Below are 20,094 nucleotides of genomic sequence, written 5' to 3' on the forward strand. Positions count from 1 at the left end.
ACCAGCAATAGTACTTCTGCCAGCCCTGTACTCTCTCTCCCCAGGGGACATTGCTCTGATTTGCGAGTTTATAGCACCTTCTACAATCTGAAATGATCAAATTCCTCTGTCTCCCTGGTAGATTTTCTAACTGTCCCAATGGAATATAAATTCAAAGCAGATTTTGCTTACCTTGTTCATCTGCTATCCCTAGATGCGTGCCTGGCACGTAGTAGGTGCTCAGTAAAGATCTGTGAACTGATTGCACCAATGGGGATAGATCAGAGCTAAGGATTGGAAGTTGGGGATAGAGATGGCAGGTCTGTTGGGACTGGGAATGGGTTGCAGGTTGGATGGGGTGAGATGCAGGATTAGGGTGACTTTTAAGGCTGGGTTTTAGGTTTAGGTGGCCCTTTGGGGGCTCAGGCATAGCATCCCAGGTGTTTGGCCTGAGAGAATGATCACTTGCCTCAGCAAAACTGGGGTTGGGATGAGGTAGGGTTGACATTGGGGTCAGGGGCTGGGCTCAGGGATCACTGCTTTCCCCCAGCCCCAGCGAGGGCTCTGTAGACATTAGGTTGGGATAAGTGGATCAGGGGTTAAGATTCCAAGGTCTGAAGGCTTCAGTTCAAGGATTGGATTTGCCAGGCAATGGGCCCTGGGAAAGGGGCTGGTTTGCTGGCCTAGAGGGGAGGGGGAGAAACAGTTTATGTCCTCCCCAAATCAGTGTGGACCTGTGGTAATCGGAAGGCGGCCCGAGCTGGAACCAAAGTGGCCTGTTATGGGCCGTGGCCACTGTTGGATCTCTCCCTCTTTTTTTAACTTAATTTTTTTAGTGAGATAGAATTCACATGCCATAGAATTCACCCTGTTAAAGTGTGTAAGTCAGTGGTTTTTAGTACATTCACAAGGTTGTGACAACCATCACCAGTATCTAATTCCAGAACACGGTCACCAAAAAGAAATCCTTGTAACCCATTAGCAGTCCTTGGCAGCCCTGAATCTACTTTCTGTCGCTAAGGATTTCCCTATAAACGGAATCATACAATAAGCGGTCTTTTGTATGCTTCTTTTGTTAAGCATGATTTTTTAAGGCTCATCCATGTCATAGCCTCCCCTCTTTAAGCCTCAGTCTCCCTATCTGGGAAATAGGGTGGGGATGATACTGGGAACTGGGGAGCCAGTGTGCATCCCGCTGTGTGGTGGGCAAACGTGTATAGGAAGGTGATCTTCTGCCCCCGTGTGGTGTGTTGGAGAACTGCAGCTCTCAGCGCTAGAGCTGGGATGGGATTGGGCTGATTCAGCTCCCTATCCCCAAGACCCCACCCCTCATCCCGCAGAACCCTTGAGATCCCAGAGCTTCTAGAATAATATCCTGAACTCCTCCCTCTCTGCCTTCCACCCTCCCTGAGACTCCTCGGGCTCCATTTGCTGAATAATAATATCACCCATTTAAGAAATTCTAATCTGTTCCCACGTGAAGCACTTTACTTACATAGTCTCATTAATTTGTTGCAGACAAACTTTGCTGCTATTACCATCCAGGGATAGAGGACCGTAGTGGTTAAGAGCCCAAGTTCTGGACTTTGGCGAAACTTGTGTTCAAATCTCAGCCCTGCTGCTCAGCAGCTGTGTGACCTTCAGCATGCTGTTTTTCCTCTGGAAGTGGGGGTGGTAAGGATGGTCCAATCTCATGGTGTGGCAGAAAGGATAAAGTGCTCAGAGCCTGGACAGAGGAAGCCTCTTGAGTCGATGTAGCTGATAGTATCAACCAGTGATATACTGGTAAATGTGTAACAACCAGCTCTCTGGGGAATGAGGGTGGAAAGCCTTGCTTTGTAGCACTTGCCAATTTCCATGGTGTAAATATTCCACCATGGCTAATTTCAAGCTACCAGGGTGACATCACTGAAAGCGTTTCGGGAGGAAGAGATGTGCAGTCACCCCTTACATAGCAGTTTCACTATGTGAATACAATAGATGTAAATAACCTCAGGATCACACATAGGAGTAAAAAGTAAAATAATGAGGACACGATGAGTATTTATTATCTTTGTTTTAAATATAATTTATTTAATTGTATGTTTGCATACTTTAATTTTTAATAATGGCTGTTTAAAAACCAGTTCCAAAATCTCGGAGACTTCAAAACTCAGCTTGCTTGAGCTGGCTCCAGCACACTGCTGTTACTGTCACACCCATTTTTTAGAAAGGCAAACTGAGGCTCAGGAAGATGTTCAAACAGACAGGGGCAGGGCATAGGTCCCATGCAAGGGCTGTGTGATTCCCAGGCCAGGACAATGCCCCTCTTTCTTTCATCCCACCCTGATCTAGAGGGAATGCGTGGTTCCCAGGGCACTGTGTGATGTCAGCAACGCCCTTGACCTCTCTGGTCTCAGTTTGCCCATCAGGAGAATACCTGCACTGAGTTCCTTTGCACCTACTTCAGCCCCGCTACGAAAGCAACATGCACATCCTCCCCCTCACTTTATAGACTGTGAAACTGAGGCCCAGAATGAGACCTGGGACCCCAGCTGGGGCGCAGAAGAGACGAGACTGCAACCTACCCTGAGTCACAGAGCTGGACAGAGTGAGACCTGGGACCCCAGCTGGGGTGCAGAAGAGACGAGACTGCAACCTGCCCTGAGTCACAGAGCTGGACAGAGTGAGACCAGGGACCCCAGCTGGGGCGCAGAAGAGACGAGACTGCAGCCTACAACCTTGGGGTCTGGAGTTTTCTGGGAGGTGGGAGGCAGCATTGCTAGAGAGGTAGGTCACCCTTCCTCAGTGGCTCCGCCCATACACCATCCCCCCAGCATCCTTAGCCCTCGGTCCCCAGAGCTTCCTGGACTGGGGAGAGGGGGGCTGGGAGGGAGAATGTGGACAGCGCTGCCTGCGTGGTTCTTGCCTCTGAGGGCTTCTCTGTCAGTCCTGTCTCCATTCTCTTCACGGGTCTGTGCATCTCTGTCTCTCCCTCTGTCTCCGTGCGTGGGTCTGTCAGTCCCTGTCGCTCTCTGTGTCTCTGTCTCTCTCACTCTGTCTCTTTGTATGTGTCTCTCTTTCTACGTTTCTCCCTCTTTCTGCCTTTCTCTGTCTTTTGGTCTCTCCGTCCTTTGGCTGTCTTTTCACCTCTTTGTGTCTCTGTTTCTCCCCACCTCTGTCTATCTCTGTGTCTCTTTGTCTCTCTCTTTTTGAGCTTCTCTATCTCTGCGTCTCTCAGTATCTTTCTCTGCGTCGCTGGCGCTGTGCCTTGGCGTTTCTCTCTCTTCTCTTCCGGTGAGTCTCTACTCTGGTGAGAACACGCTCCCCCTCAACGCGCCCAGACCTGCCTCTGCCCTCAGAGCCCCCGGCCGGCCCCGGCCTGCGCCTTTAAGTGCCGGCAGCAGGGGGCGGGGTCTTGACGGCCCCGCCCTGCCCGCCCCTCCCCCTGACGTCCCTTCCTCCCCGGCCCCTCCACCACCTCCCTCCGCCGCCGCCCGGGCCGGCTCCGCGCCCCCTCCCCGGCCCCCGCCCGCCCGCCTGCCCGCCGCCCCCATGGCGCCCCGGGCCCCCGCTGTGCGGGGCCACTAGGACCCTCGGCATCCCCTTCCCTGCCCCGCCCTGCCCCCTCTCCCACGGCGCGAACCCGGGTGTCCACGGCGCCCAGCTTTTGAGCTCGCGTCCCCAGGCCGGCGGGGGGGGGAGGGGAAGAGAGGGGACCCCGGGACCCCCGCCCCCCCCACCGACCCGGCCGCTCAGTCCCCCGAGACCCGGAGAAAATGTCTTCGCGGACGGCTCTGGCCCCGGGCAACGATCGGAACTCGGACACGGTGAGTGGGGCCCGGCCCCTTGGGGAGCCCCGGCTGGGTCCGGCCGCCGGACCCCTCGCCCTGCTGTGTCCCTCGCCGCGCGAGCCCCTACCCTCATTTCCCCGGCCCGGCCTGGCTCGCCACCCACCGACCCCCGCCCGGACTTCCAGGCCTCTCGACCCTCCCCCACTCCTCAGCCCAGCCCGACCCCTGGGGGCGCCCCTCTCGCGGGACCCCTGTCTTGTCCCTTTGCAGACCGCTTCCGCTCGGGTCTCTTCCCTCCAGGAAGCCCCCTCCCCTGCCTTGCAGGAGCCCCTCCCTTCTCCAGCGGGTTCTTAAGCCCCTTCCCCTCCAGGCCTCCCGCATCCGACAACTGGCCCCCTCCCGGATTTGCCGGGCTCTTGACCCTAAGGCCCAGCCCGGCCCTCTCCCAGGAAGGCCTGGCCCAGTCCTGCCTCTGCCTCTGGCCTTCCCCGTCTGGATCTGGGTGCCGGGCTCCCCAGGATCCCCCGTCCTCTCATTCCCAGCTTTCCGGCCCTCCGGGATCCTCCCGGCTCCTGTGGGCACCCCCTCACAGGAAGCCGGTTCCACCTTTCCTGGGCCAAGGGTCCTTTCTACCGTGTTCAAGGTCTCTCCACTTCCAGGCCTGGTCCCCATCTTCCAAGCAGCCCTGTCCCTGGATTCCCAGCATCTCCAGTCTCCCCAGATCCCTCCAGACCCTCTCTGGTCTCTTCCTCTCCCAGGAAGCCTTGGCCTCCAACTTCCAGGCCCCCAGCTCAGTCTCGGATTTCTAGGCCCTGAACCAGTCTGACTCCAGGCCTCATCCTCCCTGTATCAACTTCTCCACTTCAGGCAAGCCCCCTCCCCAAGCCCCCAACCCCTTGACCCCACTCCTAGGCCAGGCCCCTCCTCACAGGATACTACCTCATCCCTTAGATCTCCAGGCCCCCATCCCTTCCGCTGCCCCAGGGCCTCCCCCTTCCTTGCCAGGGGTCTGGCCTCCCAGGGAAACCCGCTCCCCAGCTTCAGAGTCCTTCCTCAGCTCACAAGGCCTGGCCCCAGATCCTTCTTCCAGAAAACTCCTGGACTTGAAGCCTCTGGTCTTGCCCTGGCTCTAAGCCCTCTTCTCTTGGGGTCTGTCCGCTGGGAGCTTTCTCCCCAAGTTCCTCGGCCTCTTGACCCCCACAAGGCTCAGCCTTTACTCCTTGGATCTGCCCCTTGCCCGGGAAGCCCCTTCCTCAGGATTTCAGGCCCCTGGACTTCTCTCTGGTTCCGAGTGCTCCTAGAAACCCCTTTCTTAGACTTCTAGGAGTTTCCTCAAGACCCAGGCCCCTGGCTCAGGTACCCTTGTCTCCTGACTTCCATTGTCCCATGGCTTGGACCCTTCCCACTATTCCCAGACCCCCCTGTTCCTACACCACAGCCAGGAACAATCCCAGAGAGATGACCCACCCCCCCCAATTTCCCTGATTTCTGGTTACTCTCACTGCTTCAAAAGACCCTCCCACCAACCAATGCCAGACTCCTCCCCAGCTGGAGTCTTCGTCCCTTTCCAGGCCTTCTGCCAGGTCCCTGCCAGTCCTCAGCCACCCTCACCCCAGATCCCCACCAGAGATTTGTCTCTGTCCCTTCATCCTGTAGGAGGACCCTGCCTCCTAGAGATCCCCCATCACCACCACCACTGCCGTCACGACCCGTCATGCTGCAGGCCAGACTCTGATTTGGAGTCTTCGATGAGAAACCCACCTCTCCCCCACCCCAGCCCAGTCACTCCAGAAAGTGACAAGGAGCCCACAGGCCTGGGTTCCTGTGCTGCTTCTGCCAGCCACTTTGCACTGTGACCTCAGGCAACTGGCTCTCGCCTTCTGAGCCTGCCTCCTGCCCCGCAAAATGGGGTGATGGCTTGAGTCCCTCAGAGGGTTAGTCGAGATGATGGGGGCAAAGCCCGACCCGTAGGATGCACTCCACACATGTCCGCTGCTGTTGTGAGTGTGGATATGATCCTCAACCCAGGGCTGTCATTGGTGGTTATGGGAGCTTGCAGACCCACTCCCTGCTCGGAGCTTCAGTTTCTTCACCTCTAAATGGGGTTGATGGTAGCACCTCCCTGTTAGGGATGTTATAAGGAGCCAAAAAGATTATGTGAGCGAGACGTACAGGGCCAGGCCTATTGTAGCTGCTATTATTATTATTGTTGTTGTTATGACTTTGATTTTTCAGAGAAGTGTAAGTTCAAATCTAGTTTCTGTCCGTCCCTAGCTGTGTGACCTCAGGCAGGTTACCTCACCTCTCTGAGCCTCAGTTTCCTCATCCGTAAAACAGGGCTTGTAGGAGCACTTCCTCCTCCTCTTATTGTTCAGATTTGTGCATCATGGGGACTTCGGGAAGGCTAATTCTCCCCTCTCCTCCCAGCTCCAGTCTGTAAGACCTGCTTGTCAGTCCTGGCAGAGGGTCACCTCTCTCCGTCTGGAATCTGAGGTCATAGCCCCCTCCTCTGCCACCTGGTTACCATGATGACAGCCATGTGGGGTCATGCTCCCCCACCCCAGGTTCCAGGCCCCCCACCGCCCAGCCTCTCTGGAGGTTCCCTAGCAACAGACCCGGTGTTGGGGCACCAGCCGGCGGGAGGGAGCCAGGCCAGCTGGTGGTGCCGGCCAATTTTAGCTCCCGCCCCCAGCCCCTGAGGGCCTTGTCACCCACTGCCCCAGCTGCCCCTTGCAGGGGTCCCTCAGCCGCGCTGCCTTCAGTGGGGTGCCAGCCCAGCCCCAGCTGGCTCCCCTCATACCACCTGCTGGGGATTCTTCTCCAAGCCCTTATCTGGGTGGGAATCAGAGGTCTTATCTGCTGGGATCTCCAACTCCCTTCCTGCCCTCCCCGGGAAGGAGGCCTGGGGGTGTGAGCAGCCCGGTGGGGGATGTGGGAAAGAGCTGGGGGCTCAGGAGTCAGCAGACCTGGGTTCGAATCCTAGGTACGCTGCTCCTCCTGTTCTGCGACCTTGGGCAAGGTACTTAACCCTGCCCTCGGCCTCAGGGTCCCCATGTGGAGCGTGCGGGTCATAACTGCACCCACCGTGGAAGCCAGGTGAAGGCGTGGTAGCAGCAGGCATGTGGTTAGGGCTCCAGCAGTGGCGGCTGGCTTTCTGCCCCTTGCGGGGAGCATTACCTTTCTGCTTCTTATGAATGAACTGTGTGACCTTGACAAGGCACCGTCTGGCTGCAAGCCTCAGTTTCACCTCTGGAGTGTGGGGATACAGGTGCAGCTCTCATTGGGCTACTGTAGGAATTAAATGCAGATGAGTGCTTTAATGCCCAGGATTTGGCCAATAGTAAAGCCTACTTAACAAAAATGACAGGAGTGTGAGACAGTGTGGCACGGCAGCGGTGAAGACGTCAACTCTGGGGTAAACTGTCTGGGTTCAGGTCCGATCTCTGAGCCTCAGTTTCCCTACCTATAAAATGGGAATGATGGTGCCTTAATGGCCAGTGCTCATTAAATGGTGAGCCTCATCACTGTTAAGTGGCCCGGCAGATCCCTGCAAGGAGCAGCCCGGGTCCTCCTCTTCGTTGCCTACCTGGCCTCTGTCTTCCTCAGCTCCCTGTGTCCTCCTGTGTCCCACCCCCAGCCTTGGGAAGGGCGCAGGGACAGCCCAGGGTCTGAGCAGAGCCGTCTTGGCCAGGGCCTCTGTCACACACACCTTGGGCCCCAGCGCTAAAAGGGAGGCACAGTCCCTGGGGCTCACAATCAGGACAGGAGAGCCAGGAGCAGGCAGGTGACCTGCGGGGGAGAGAGGCCCAGGAGGGACGGGATGGCAGGAACGCCACGTCGGGGACAGATCGTGGCGTATGTAGCGTGGGAGTCAGCGGGTGAGGGCGGCGATGGAGCAGCAGGGCGGTGCCACCCCACGCCCACCCCAGCGAGGAAGCAACAAAGTTTCCCACAGAAGGAAGGTTAACAATACGGGGCTACAGTGTCAGGGCGAAATGAAAGACGGTTGGTTACAGTGTTTGGAGTAGAATTTGGGGCAATAAGGATCAAAAGAAAGCATTGCAGGCAGTTAACTGGAAGTCAGATGTTGAAATAGGGCTTGCCATAGAATTGGGGGCTGGATGGGGACAGTGATGGATAAAATGGAATGTTGGGAGCAGTGAGGGTTGGGCTAGAGGGTTGAGTCCAGACTGAGTTGGCGTTGATTGGGGTTGAGGGCTGCAGCGTTAGAATACAGTATCTTGGAGCTGATGGAGGTTCTAGTAATTAGAAAGGGAAGTTGGGGGAGTGGGTAGACTGATTGCAGGGAGGGGTGAAGAAGAGACCTGATACCTGGGGTCCCAGGTGCTGCAGAGTTGGGGGAGCCCCAGCATCTTTGTTCTTGGAGGTGTCTTTTCACAGAGAAATATGGGGGATCTTCTCTCTGGCGTGGGTTTGAAAAGCGCCACGAGGGGACCAGTGGCCATGGCTGGAGTTAACCGCCCCAGCACACAGGTGGATTGGATGGGCGCTGCCCACCTCTCATGCTCCGTCTCCCCCGCCCAGCATGGCACCCTGGGCATTGGCCGCTCCTCGGACAAGGGACCGTCCTGGTCCAGCCGCTCCCTGGGTGCCCGCTGCCGGAACTCCATCGCCTCCTGTCCGGAAGAGCAGCCCCATGTAGGCAACTACCGCCTGCTGAGGACCATTGGGAAGGGCAACTTTGCCAAAGTCAAGCTGGCCCGGCACATCCTTACCGGCCGGGAGGTGAGTGAGGGGAGAGGGCGGGGCTCGGGGCAGAATCCTGCAGCCCTGGCCCTTGGTGGGAGGTAGGGAGAGGTCGGGCTTGGCCCTCACTTTGCTTTGTGACTACATGTAAATCTCTCACTCTCACAATAGAACATCTCACATTTTCCCAGAACAACTCAAGTAGGAAAAGGGAGCCAATTTCAGGCATCCCTGAAATTGTTGGGCTGTCTCAGATCACAGGCAAGCCATGTGTAGTGTTTCTAAGAAGTCATATGGTTTTTGTATCTAAACCTGGGCCGCCTCCCTGTTTTAATGGTGGACTTTGGTCCCACCAAACCTTCCAGGGGTCTGGATTGAGAACACAAGAGGTTTATTCATGTCTACACAGTCTCACTCTCCCCACTTCGCCTTCCAGGATGGGTGTATGTACTGAGTATGGCAACATTATTGCAGAAAGGGAGAGGACGCATCTAACTCACACTTAATGGGAAAAAAAAGACGGTGGGTGGGTTTATGACCCCTCTGCACCTCTTTCAATTTTAGAGAAAGTAACTGGAGCAATTCATCCTGCCCTCACGCTGTCTGTGCCATACATACAAAAGTCACCAGGCCCCAATGGTTTTATGGGCAAATTGTACCAAACATTTCATTTTTATGCTAATATCTCCAGAGACTAAAGAAAGAGGTTCCACTGCCAGACAAATTTTATGTGCTCTTTGGTGACAACAAAACCAGATAAGGCATAAAATTGTGGGCCCGTCTTACATGTGAATATAGGTACAAAAATCTTAAACAAAATATTAGCAAAAAGAATCTGACAGATCAATTAAAGAAAGCTGTGTGGTGACAAAGCTGGGTTTATCCGAGGAATGCACAGTTCTTTTCAAATTGACAATTTATTCGTGTACTTCGCTACATTCACAGGTTCAAGGGCAGAAACGATATGATCATCTCAATACTAGCATAAAAAGTGCTCGACAAGATTAAAAACTCATTTGTGAAAGTACGAAGAAAGCTGAGGGACCCTCTTCCCCCACAAAGAGCACATTGTTCCTCTCATGTGGTCTTGAACGTGATTCCAGGGTTTTCTAAAGGAACAGAGCCTCCTGAGGGAAGAGTTCTGTAATCCAGTGGATCTGGGGTGATTGAGGGGGTGACCCCAAAACCCTTTGGGAAAACTAAAGACCTAAGCTGGATTACGGCTCTTGAAGTGCTGTACCCCAGTGTGAAATTCAAAATAAAAACTTAACTAAACTTCAGGATAAGTACAGAGAGGATTCAGTAACGTTCTGATTTTTCCCCCATGATGACTACCTCAAAGCTCTTTCAAAGCTTTCTATAGATGTTAAGTGTTTAAGAGGTTGGCTGTCAGGCTGCATAAGTTCAAGTCCCAGCCCACAAACTTACCAGCCGAGTAACCTTGGCCAAGTGACTGAACAGCTCTGTGTCTCAGTCTCCCCGTTTGTAAAATGAGGATCATCTCATAGGGTGGTTGTGAGGATTAAGAGAGCTCTCATTTGTAAACGCATAGACCAGGGCCTGGCCCATGGGACTGCTCAGTAGATGTGAGGTCTGGTTATTATTTCTTGTTCCACAGTTTGTGCCTTCAAAACAAAGATACTGATGGGTGAATGGTCTGAGATGCCCTCCCAGAGGGGCCCCCTCAAGGTCTCAGTCACCCTCACACTCACTCACACAGGCCCTTGGGGCCGCCCCACCCAGGCCCCATGGCGGTATAGGGGATGTATTTCCCTGCAGAAGTCAGGGTAGCACTGGACATGGTAAGAACAGCATGTGCAAAGGTCATGAGGCTCAGAGCCCACCTCCACTAAGAATGGCCCAGGTTGAGAGCTGTCTCTGAAAAGGGACAAAGGAAGGATATCCTAGGGTGATCTAGGTTGGGGGAACCTTTCCCAGCTCGAGGGCCTGTGGTACCTAGACCTTTCCCCCCTTTCTTCCGTCTCTAGGTCGCCATCAAGATCATCGATAAAACCCAGCTGAACCCCAGCAGCCTGCAGAAGGTGAGGCCCAGGGAGAGGGAGCAGGGCAGGGGCAAGGTCGGGAAGAGGGTCCTTGAAACGGCCCACCCTCATCTTTCTCTTTCTTCCTTTCTTCCAGCTGTTCCGAGAAGTCCGTATCATGAAGGGCCTAAACCACCCCAACATCGGTGAGGAGGGGAAGGGAGTGGGCTCGATGGATACCAACCAGGGCACTTGGGAAAAGAGAGTTGGGAGAGGAGAGAACTGGCCGTTACAGTAATTAGAAAGACCTGTTTTTTCGTAGCAGTATCCCTGCTCCCTGGCTGTGTGACCTTGGGTGAGTCACTCAACCTCTCTGAGCCTCAGTTTCCTCCTCTGGAGCAGGGGGTGATAAGAGGGCTTACTTCAAGGTCATTGCGAGGATTGGGTAAGGTCATGCATGCAAAGCACTTAGTTTGGAGCTGAGCTGTGGGAGCTGGTCTGATTATTGTCGTCAGCAGCATCCGTTGTCATTGTCATTATGATTAGGCAGAGTGGAGAAAGTGGGGTCTTTACAAAAGAAACAGGATTTAGCCTGGCCTGAATGTGGCCGTAGCATTTATTCATCCATTTGTTTGTATATACTCAGTGGATACTTATGGAGTGGGCCGCTTATGTGCCAGACTCTGGGGCACAGCGGTAAAGAAAACAGGTAGAAACCCCTGGCCTCATAGAGCTGACATTCTTGTGAGGAAGTGGAGAAGGTGGTAACGTGGGGCCAGGGAGTTTGGAAAATCTTGCCATCAGTAGGGAGCCATCGAATGTTCTTGAGTAAGGGGTGTTATGCTCAGCACATGCGCAGTTACGAAGTGCTGATGGAGGGTGAGGGGTCTCTTCTCTTGTAACTCCCCGCCCCCATCCCCCGGCCATTGCAGTGAAGCTCTTCGAGGTGATCGAGACAGAGAAGACGCTGTACCTGGTGATGGAATATGCAAGTGCTGGTGAGGCTCCTCCCCTCCCCGCCCTGCTCTCTGCGCCCCCCATGCCCCGCCCTGACCCCGCTCGGCCTCTGCCCTGCAGGAGAAGTGTTTGACTACCTCGTGTCACACGGCCGCATGAAGGAGAAGGAAGCTCGAGCCAAGTTCCGACAGGTTGGGGTCACAGCTGCGGGTGGGGCTGGGAGGGGAGCCCCAGTCCCTGGGGACGAGGGTCTGATTGCTGGGTGTGGGTCTGGGCTGTCCAAGGACCTGGGGGCGTGGCTTAAGGCAGGGTGGGGGTGAAGGTGGAGAGCTGGGTGGCTGTGGGCGTGCAGATGCCCAGGTGTGAGGATACCTAGGTGGAGGGATGCAGGTACCCAGGTGGGTGGGCAAGGTGTGCCAGTGTCAGATGTGTGGGTATGCAGGTGTGCCCCGTATATAAGAGTGTGCCTAGGAGGGCACACAGGTGCCAGGGTGCTGAGGTGTGAGTGCGGGAGTGTAGGTGCCCAGGTGTATAGGTGTGTAGCTGTGTGGGTAGAAGTGCATGTGGCAGCTGGGGTGTATGGGTGAGGGGGGCCCAAGTGTGGGTATCTTAAGTTTGTGGGTAAGAGGGCGTGTGGTGTCAGGTGTGTGGCAGTGAGGGTGCCCAGATGGGTAAGAGGGCGTTCAGGTGTGAGGGTTTGGTGGGTGAGGAGATCTGAGCGAGGGTGTTGGTCCGGGACTGTCCATCTGCTGGACGCAGCTGTACTGGGTGCGCGGGGCTTAAGCCCTGGTATGTTGGGCCACGTGTCTCTCTGTAGCTGTGCGATGTTCTCATGCGTGTTTCTTGACGTGAACGTCAGGAGGGGCCCGTCCTGTTGTCTTGGTGCTGATGTCCTTGCTGGGAGGGTGTCCCGGTGTCTGGGTACCAGGATGTCCGGGTGTCCGGGTGGAGGTGTGTGTCTGTGCAGGTCCCACATCACTTCCTGCTGTGGCCGAATTGGGGGGTGGGGAGGGGCACCAGCATCACAGCCTGTGCTTGGGGAGGCCCGGCGTCCAGAGCTCAGTTGAGGGGCGGGTTCATGGGGTCTCTGAGGGAGGCCGAGGGGTTTGGGAGCCATAAGTAACTGACCTCCCCTCCTCTCCTCTCCCCTCCCCTCCAGATTGTATCGGCTGTGCACTACTGTCACCAGAAAAACATTGTACACAGGGACCTGAAGGTGAGCCTCCCAGCTCAGCCCACAGACCCCTGCTTGTCCCCAGCACTGCCCCCCCCATCCCCTGGGGTGCCCTGTACCCTCCACCATGTTCTCCTTCCTTTTGTCTTCGTGCTCCTCCCTCAGCATCCAGAGCCCCTTGACTTTTTCCCAAGCTTTTGTGGCAAAAACAAGGCCAGCTGATGGGGGAGCAGGTGGGGGATGGGGACAGGAGGAGTGAACAAAGGGAAAAGAAACAAAGTGTCCCCGGAACAGCCTCGGACTGTTACATGCCTCCCGGACAAGGTCACTGGAATGCAATAAAGACTTAGTCACTCCCCGAGCCTCCGGGAGACTGCAGAATATTCAGGAAACTTCAAGAATTGAGATCTTAGAGCCCCAGAGTCACACAGCCTCCAGGGTCTTAGAATCACAGGCATCTTCGAACTTGAGAAGGACCTTTGGGAGGGCTAGTGCCCCTCGGGGAAGGGACTTAGCAGGGCCTCCCCCTGCCCTACCCCCACTGCCCGGCCGAGCTGAGCAGGGGCAGCTCCTTGTCCCAGGGCCCCTGCTCCACAGCCCCCCCCAGAGAGAACCTCCTGTCTCAGGACTTCCCGTCCTAGACCAGCGAGGGAAACGTTTGGTGCGAATCAAGCTGTCTGTTGTCTTCACCGTGATTTCTTGAGCATCTACTGTGTCCCAGGCCCTGGTCTAAGTACTTAAGGAAGTGCTTCTCAAGGTTTCTGTAGCAAAGGACCAGGTTTGTTTGAGTATTTGCAATGCCCAGTGCACTGTGGACAGGTACTTTGGTAAAGTATGATCAAAATGAAAGGAAAAGAAAGATGTGCAAACTACAAGCCCGATTTTTAAGATGATTATTAATAGATTCCAAAATCCTATAATCCACTGTCAAATTGCTGTAGACGTTTTGAAGCACTCCCTCTCTCTGTACTGCCCTGATGTCCCCACACAGCCCCCTGAGGAGGCACCTTGGAGGCTTGGGAGTTTGTCCTGCAGCGGCGGTGGGGGCGGGATGGGGGGGGATCCATGGTGAACAACCTGGAGGAGGCACGCTCCCTGGTGGAAGGTCCTGGAAGTGGCTGAAAGGGGATTTGGGGATTCAGTCTTCAGGGGGACCAACCACGGGGACCAGCCCAGAAGTGAGGTTGGGGCTGAACTGTGGAGCCTCAAATGCCACGAGGGGGAGTGTCACCACTGAGCAAGACAGAGATGCCGGTAGATTGAGGTTTGGGGAAGATCCCTCTGAAGTGTGTGTCTGTGTGGGTTCTAGCCCTTCGCTGGGCCAGAGGTGGGGAAGGGTGGTACTGAAATACACCAGGAAGTAGGGAGACCGGGAGGAAGCCAGAGATGCTGGGCTAGGGAAGGGCAGTGGTTGGGAGGGGCGAGGCATGGTCAGCAGTCTGAAGGGTGGCTTCATGCATCAGTCTGTAGTCAACAACAAGCTGGAAGAGGCGGGATGCCGGAGGCTCCTTCCACGCTCGGGCTGTGGAGATGGCAGGCCTCTTTCGGATTCCAGCTCTGCCACTTTCATGCTGTGGGCCTGAGGCGGCCTCCCTGAGCCTCAGTTCCCTCCCCCATGAAGTGGCAAATAACAAACACGTGCCGCCAAAAATAGACAAAACCTTATAACGGTACAAAGTATTTCCTGAGTGCTGACTCTGTCCCACGTGGTAAGCACTTTCCAGTTAACCCTGCATCCGCCCGTGAGGCAGGTGCTACGATGACCCTTCGGTTTACACATCGGAAACTGAGGCACAGAGAGAGCCGGTAATCCACCCAAAGTCACACAGTGAGTGAGTGGTGGAGCTGGGATTTGAAGCTAGGATTCTTCCGGAATCTGTACTTTAACCCCACTGTATGTAGCCACTCTTAAAAATGATAGTCTAAAGGCCCGGCGCATAGTAGGTCCACAATAAATATTATATAAAATGATTGTTTTCATTTTTGTAAGTCTTGAGCGATCCGTCCTCATTTTTTTTCTGCTGGGTGAACTGAGGCTCTGCGAAGAGCAGGAGGTTGCCTGAGGACTTCCAGCTCTGCAGACCACACGGGATAATAGAGCTAACGTTGAGGACTTTTCACGGAATAATTCACTTAATTCTCAAACGTCCCTGTGAGGTGGGGACTATGTTTATCCCCATCTTATGGATGAGGAAACTAGGCCCAGAGAGGTAAAGTCACTGCCCAAGGTCACACAGAGAATAAGGGGCAGGGCCACAGTCAGACCAGGTCAGCTGGCTCTGGCGCCGCACACGTCCACCGTCTGCCCTCTCCTTGCCTCGCAGGCCGAGAACCTCTTGCTGGACGCCGAGGCCAACATCAAGATCGCCGACTTTGGCTTCAGCAATGAGTTCACGCTGGGCTCGAAGCTGGACACGTTCTGCGGGAGCCCCCCGTACGCCGCCCCGGAGCTGTTCCAGGGCAAGAAGTACGACGGGCCGGAGGTGGACATCTGGAGCCTCGGCGTCATCCTGTACACCCTCGTCAGCGGCTCCCTGCCCTTCGACGGGCACAACCTCAAGGTGCTGGGCGGGGCTGGCACGGGGGCTGTGACTCCCCCGGGGAGGGTCTCTCTGGCCCTCACGGTCGGGCCCCTAAACACCTCTTCTGCAGAGGGCTGGAGGGCTGGGGCCGAGGTCACAGGGCATGATGGGGGTCAGGTAGGACCCAGGTCCCCACAGCCTCACGGCCAGCCCAAGTGGACCAGGCTGTGTCGGGGTTCAGGGTGTGGGCTTGGCCGCCAGCAGGCTTGGGTTCAAATCCCGCTCACTCACTCGTTCACTCAGTACATAGTTATTGCTTACCGTCCACGGGTCAGGCTCTGTTTTAAGTTTTGCTGACACAGGGTGAACAAAAGAGACAGAAACCCCTGCCTTCATACATGCCGCTTCCCAGGCAATCCTTGAAAACACGCTAAGTGGGAAAAGCTGGTCACAAAAGACCACCCGCTGTGGGTTCCCCTTCTATGAAATGTCCGGAATAGGCAAGCCCATAGAGACAGAAGGCAGATCGGTGGTTGCCTAAGACTAGGGAGGAGGGGGGGTTGGGCTACAGAGTTTCTTCTGGGGGTCGATGACCATGTTCTAAAACGGATTCTGGTGATGGTTGCAACAACTCGGTGAATATACTGAAAGCCGTTGAATGGTGCACTTAAACAAACAAACAAAAAACGCTGCTCTCGTGGACCGACATTCTTGCAGCAGAGCCAGGCAGAAAATAAAATAATAAGCAAAATATATAGCACGCTAGATGCTGGCCCGTTCTGTGGAAGGGGTGGGAAGCGTGGGCTGAGTTGTAGTGTTGGGGCGGATTTTTTTTTTTCCCTTTGAACTTTTTATTCTGAAACATTGCCAGTCAACAGAGAAGTTGTCAGCCTAGAACCGGGGACAGGTGTGTACCTTTCAGGATATGCTCCGGTTGCCTGCGGCCACGTGTGCTACGTGAGTGTCTATATATGCTCGTGGTACCGCTGTCATCACCGTTACTGATGGAACACATGGGAATCAGTTGCAGACACAATGCGCCTTCATCCCTAAAGGCTGCATACAATAGGGATCTCATGAGACGCGGCCTTTCCCCATCCACGATCACGCTCGGGAAATCCAGCGCTGTTGTGTTCCCGGCCTCTAACCCACGGCCCATGCTCGGGTTGCATCAGTCATCCCGAGAATATCCTTCTGCTCCAATATCCGCTCAGGCGCCCTCATGGCGTTCTGTTGTCCTGTCTCTAATCTCCTTTCATCTGGAACAGTCCCTCCACCGTTCTTTGTCTTCCATGGCACGGCAGTGATGAGTTCAGGCCAGTCATCTTGCGGAAAGAACCTCCCTCAGTCCGGGCTGCACAGTGTGTCCTCACGCTTGGATCCAGGTGGTGCATTTCGGGTGGGAATTCCTCAGCGGGAGTGCTCAGGCTGCTTGATGCAGCCGTGAGGAGCCGTCAGGGGATCAGGGAGGTCATTGCCGAGGACAGGCCAGCAGAACCCTGAGTGATGAGGACGGGGACCCCTTCGTCACAGTGGCTTCGGCGAAGCAGCCAACTCCGCCGAGGCCGTCTCCACCTCGGTTCAGTGAGGACCCTAGGGTACCAGCCTCACAGCAGCGACTCGAGGACTTGCTGAGATCACAGAATAAGCTTTCTGAGCCCCACGCATGAAGCCAAGAGAACTTCCCAAAGGGCCAGACCTGCCTCTCACCTGCCCCAGGCCCTTGCCACCTCCTGTTGTCCCAGTTTCCCCACCAGGCACCCCAAGCCTTGCTGGGTGAAGGAGACATGCAGCTGGGGGCAGATCCCTGCTCTGTCATTTCCTTGCTGAGTGACATTGAACAAGTCCCTTTCTGAACCTCCGTTTCCCCACCTGTAAGATGGGGACAGTTACAGCCAGACTGGGTGTGTGAAGCCCTTCACGGGGACCTGGCATCTGCCCAGGGTGTCACGCTCGGGAGCTGCCCTGGTGGTGGTGTCCGTGGCCTGATGGCTACTTCTCACCATCACGTGACAGAGGCGGCGTGGAGTGGTGGTTACACAGCAGCACAGGCTCCGGGCCTTGACTGCCTGGCTTTGAACCCTGGCCCTGCCACTTCCTGGCTGCACAGTCCCAGAGCAAGTGACTTAACCTCTCTGGGCCTCAGTTTCCTTGTCTGGAAAACGGGGCGTCCTAACCCTGCTTCACAGCATCCTTGTGAACACATGTCATACGTGTAAAGCGCTGAGAACGCTGCCCAGCACCGGGTGAGTGCTCTGAAAGCGATCCTCGTATGAAATATTCACGACCCTTCAGGCTGTGATGATCTGCAGGCTCCCCAGGCACAGGCCGCATCCAGCCCTTTTAGGAGAAGGCCCCCGAGGGAGCTCCCAGCCCAGGCCCTGGCAGAGGGCTCCACCCCAAGAGGCCCCTTGCCCCATTCACCCTACCGTCCATTTTCTGTCTACCTCCGTTCTTTATTCAGGATGGAAGGGGCTCTCCCTACTGCCATGCCGTGGAGCGTGGGACTTATGTTTTCTCTCATAACCTTGGCAGGGCCCTCCTAAAAGGCCCTTAAAGAAAAAAAAGTCAGCATATAAATCAGTGCTCATTCTTTGAAACTGCCAGGGCCTCATAGCTTTTCGGAAAGCCATGGGGGATGGGGGGCAGGATGCCCCTCTCTCCTCCCCTTTTGTAAACCTAGTATTAAAAAAGCACTTGCGGGTACTTCCCTGGTGGCGCAGTGATTGGGACTCCGCCTGCCAATGCAGGGGACGTGGGTTCGTGCCCTGGTCCGGGAGGATCCCACATGCCACAGAGCAACTAAGCCCGTGTGCCACAACTACTGAGCCTGCGCTCTAGAGCCTGTGAGCCACAACTGCTGAGCCCATGTGCCACAACTGCTGAGGCCCGCACGCCTAGAGCCCGTGCTCTGCAACAGAGGCCACCGCAATGAGAAGCCCATGCACTGCAACGAAGAGTAGCCCCCACTCGCTGCAACCAGAGAAAGCCCGCCTGCAGCAACGAAGACCCAATGCAGCCAAAACTTAATTAATTAATTAATTTAAAAAAAACACTTGCGGAATCCCTGGCGGTCCAGTGGTTAGGACTCCGCGCTTTCACTGCCGAGGGTCCAGGTTCGATCCCTGGTGCTGGAACTAAGATCCCACAATCCATGAGGTACGATCAAAAAAAAAAAAAAGGTACTTGCTCTGGACATGACTCGTGCTAGGCATTTATTTCTACAGGCTCACTCCTACCCTGGCCTGGGGAGTGAGTGCTGTGATCCCTGTTGACAGATACGGAAACTAAGGCCCCAGAGGCTGACTCACCGACCCACCTCCCCTCTTATCTGGCTTATAGAACTCACCCTCTCTGTAAGATTAACTCAGAGTGAAAAGTTATATCACTTTTTAAAAAAACTTTTTTGAAAACTGCTGCATCTATGACAACGTTCCCGTTTTACAGATTGGAACTGAGGTCGGGAAAAGTGGTGGGGTTTTTCCCACTGCATCAGGGCTGGGACTTGGAGCTCCTATCACTTTTGTCGGGGGATTGGGAGAAAGGTGTGTGTGTGTGTGTGTGTGTGTGTGTGTGTGTGTGTGTGTAATGAAAACGGGTGGGGAGGCGGGGCGGACCCCTCCCCCAGTAACCCCATCCCCCCAGGAGCTGCGAGAGCGAGTCCTCAGAGGGAAGTACCGGGTCCCTTTCTACATGTCAACAGACTGTGAGAGCATCCTGCGGAGATTTTTGGTGCTGAACCCAGCGAAACGCTGTACTCTCGAGGTAAGCTAAGCCTCCAGCCCCGCACCCCTCCCACTGAAGCCTCCTTGACTGACACTATTCCTCCCTCTCCCGTGCCCGACCCGCTGCTGGAAGGTGAGGGGAGACAGGCAGCCCAGGAAAAGGCCCCCAGGCCCGTCCTGACACCGCCCCCCAAACAGCCTCGCCCACTCCCCGACATGCCAGTAATTAGCTAATGAGCTCCTAGAATGATCACAGGGTGCCAGGGACCCAGATGATGCGGAGGAGGAAGGGTGGCTTCAGGAGGCTTCAGCTGGGTGGGTGAGGGATAGGGCGAGGAGGTGCTAGCTCTCAGGAAGCTCTCGATTCTGGGGTGCTAGGCCTTGGAGGTGGGGGCAGGGCAGGGCAGGAACCCCATTCGGGGGCCTGCGTGGGAGGTGGGAAGCTATATTTTTCCCAGTTCCTTCTGACATCTCTCTTTCCCCTTCCCTGTCCTGCTCCCGATTCCTGTAGCAAATCATGAAAGACAAATGGATCAACATCGGCTATGAGGGTGAGGAGTTGAAGCCATACACAGAGCCCGAGGAGGACTTCGGGGACACCAAGCGAATCGGTGAGGGTCAAGGAGAGCAGAGCCATAGGCCCCAGAGCCAGGGGTAGGAGCTTCCCAGCACCTACCCCTTTGGTTAGTGCATCACAGAAGTTTGCAAGGCAATTGGGGAGAGCAGAGAAGTCTGGGCTCCAGTCCCTGCGCCGCTACTTTCTAGCTGTGTGACCCAGGGCCAGTGGCTTCCCCTCTCTGTGCTTCTGTTTCTTCATCTATAAAACGGGATAATCAGAGGGCCTATCTCATAAGTTTGTTATGAATATTCAATGAATGAATTTATATAAAGCACTTATATCAGGCATGTAATAAGTGCTTTTGTGTTAGCTTTGACTATTAAGACACAGGAAATCACAGTCACTTCCAGAAGAGTTTGGTCAAAGCCATCAGTAATCTGCATGTTTGAGAAAAACTCCCACCTTGGCACATGCCTCACCCTCCACCCATTTGGTCCCAATCCCTTCAGCCTGGAGCCCTCGAACATTTGACCCCAAAAGCATTAGCCCTGGAAGAGCCCCTTAGGAACCATCCAGTAACCTTCATTCTACAGCTGAGGAAACCAAGGCCACCATCAGATCTGACTGTATTAATCAGGACTTCCTGGTTGCAAGTAACAGAAAACCCAAGCCATTCTGGCTTAAACCAGATAATAATAATAGGTTGAACCATGTGA

The 20,094-nt window shown here is 55.1% G+C and overlaps 1 protein-coding gene across 7 annotated transcripts in view; it reads left to right on the forward strand.

Annotated features, from left to right (window-relative positions):
- The first annotated feature begins 3,414 nt into the window (after window positions 1–3,414).
- Window positions 3,415–20,094, forward strand: part of MARK4 (microtubule affinity regulating kinase 4) — a 29,653-nt gene continuing 12,973 nt past the window's right edge. For 2 of the 7 annotated variants that reach the window (XM_004271172.3, XM_004271171.3), the window contains exons 1-10: window positions 3,415–3,788; window positions 8,298–8,498; window positions 10,448–10,501; window positions 10,599–10,647; window positions 11,374–11,439; window positions 11,519–11,589; window positions 12,558–12,614; window positions 14,897–15,133; window positions 18,740–18,859; window positions 19,331–19,430. In XM_004271172.3, the coding sequence (XP_004271220.1) occupies window positions 3,738–3,788; window positions 8,298–8,498; window positions 10,448–10,501; window positions 10,599–10,647; window positions 11,374–11,439; window positions 11,519–11,589; window positions 12,558–12,614; window positions 14,897–15,133; window positions 18,740–18,859; window positions 19,331–19,430 (1,006 nt within the window). In that variant the 5' untranslated portion in view covers window positions 3,415–3,737. Of the gene's footprint in view, window positions 3,789–4,634; window positions 8,499–10,447; window positions 10,502–10,598; window positions 10,648–11,373; window positions 11,440–11,518; window positions 11,590–12,557; window positions 12,615–14,896; window positions 15,134–18,739; window positions 18,860–19,330; window positions 19,431–20,094 lie in introns of those variants that run through there. The other 5 variants (XR_004483912.2, XR_004483913.2, XM_033430714.2 and 2 more) reach the window with 3 other exon arrangements.

The sequence above is a fragment of the Orcinus orca genome, chromosome 20 (genome assembly GCF_937001465.1).
Source record: "Orcinus orca chromosome 20, mOrcOrc1.1, whole genome shotgun sequence".
Taxonomy (NCBI): Eukaryota; Metazoa; Chordata; class Mammalia; order Artiodactyla; family Delphinidae; genus Orcinus; species Orcinus orca.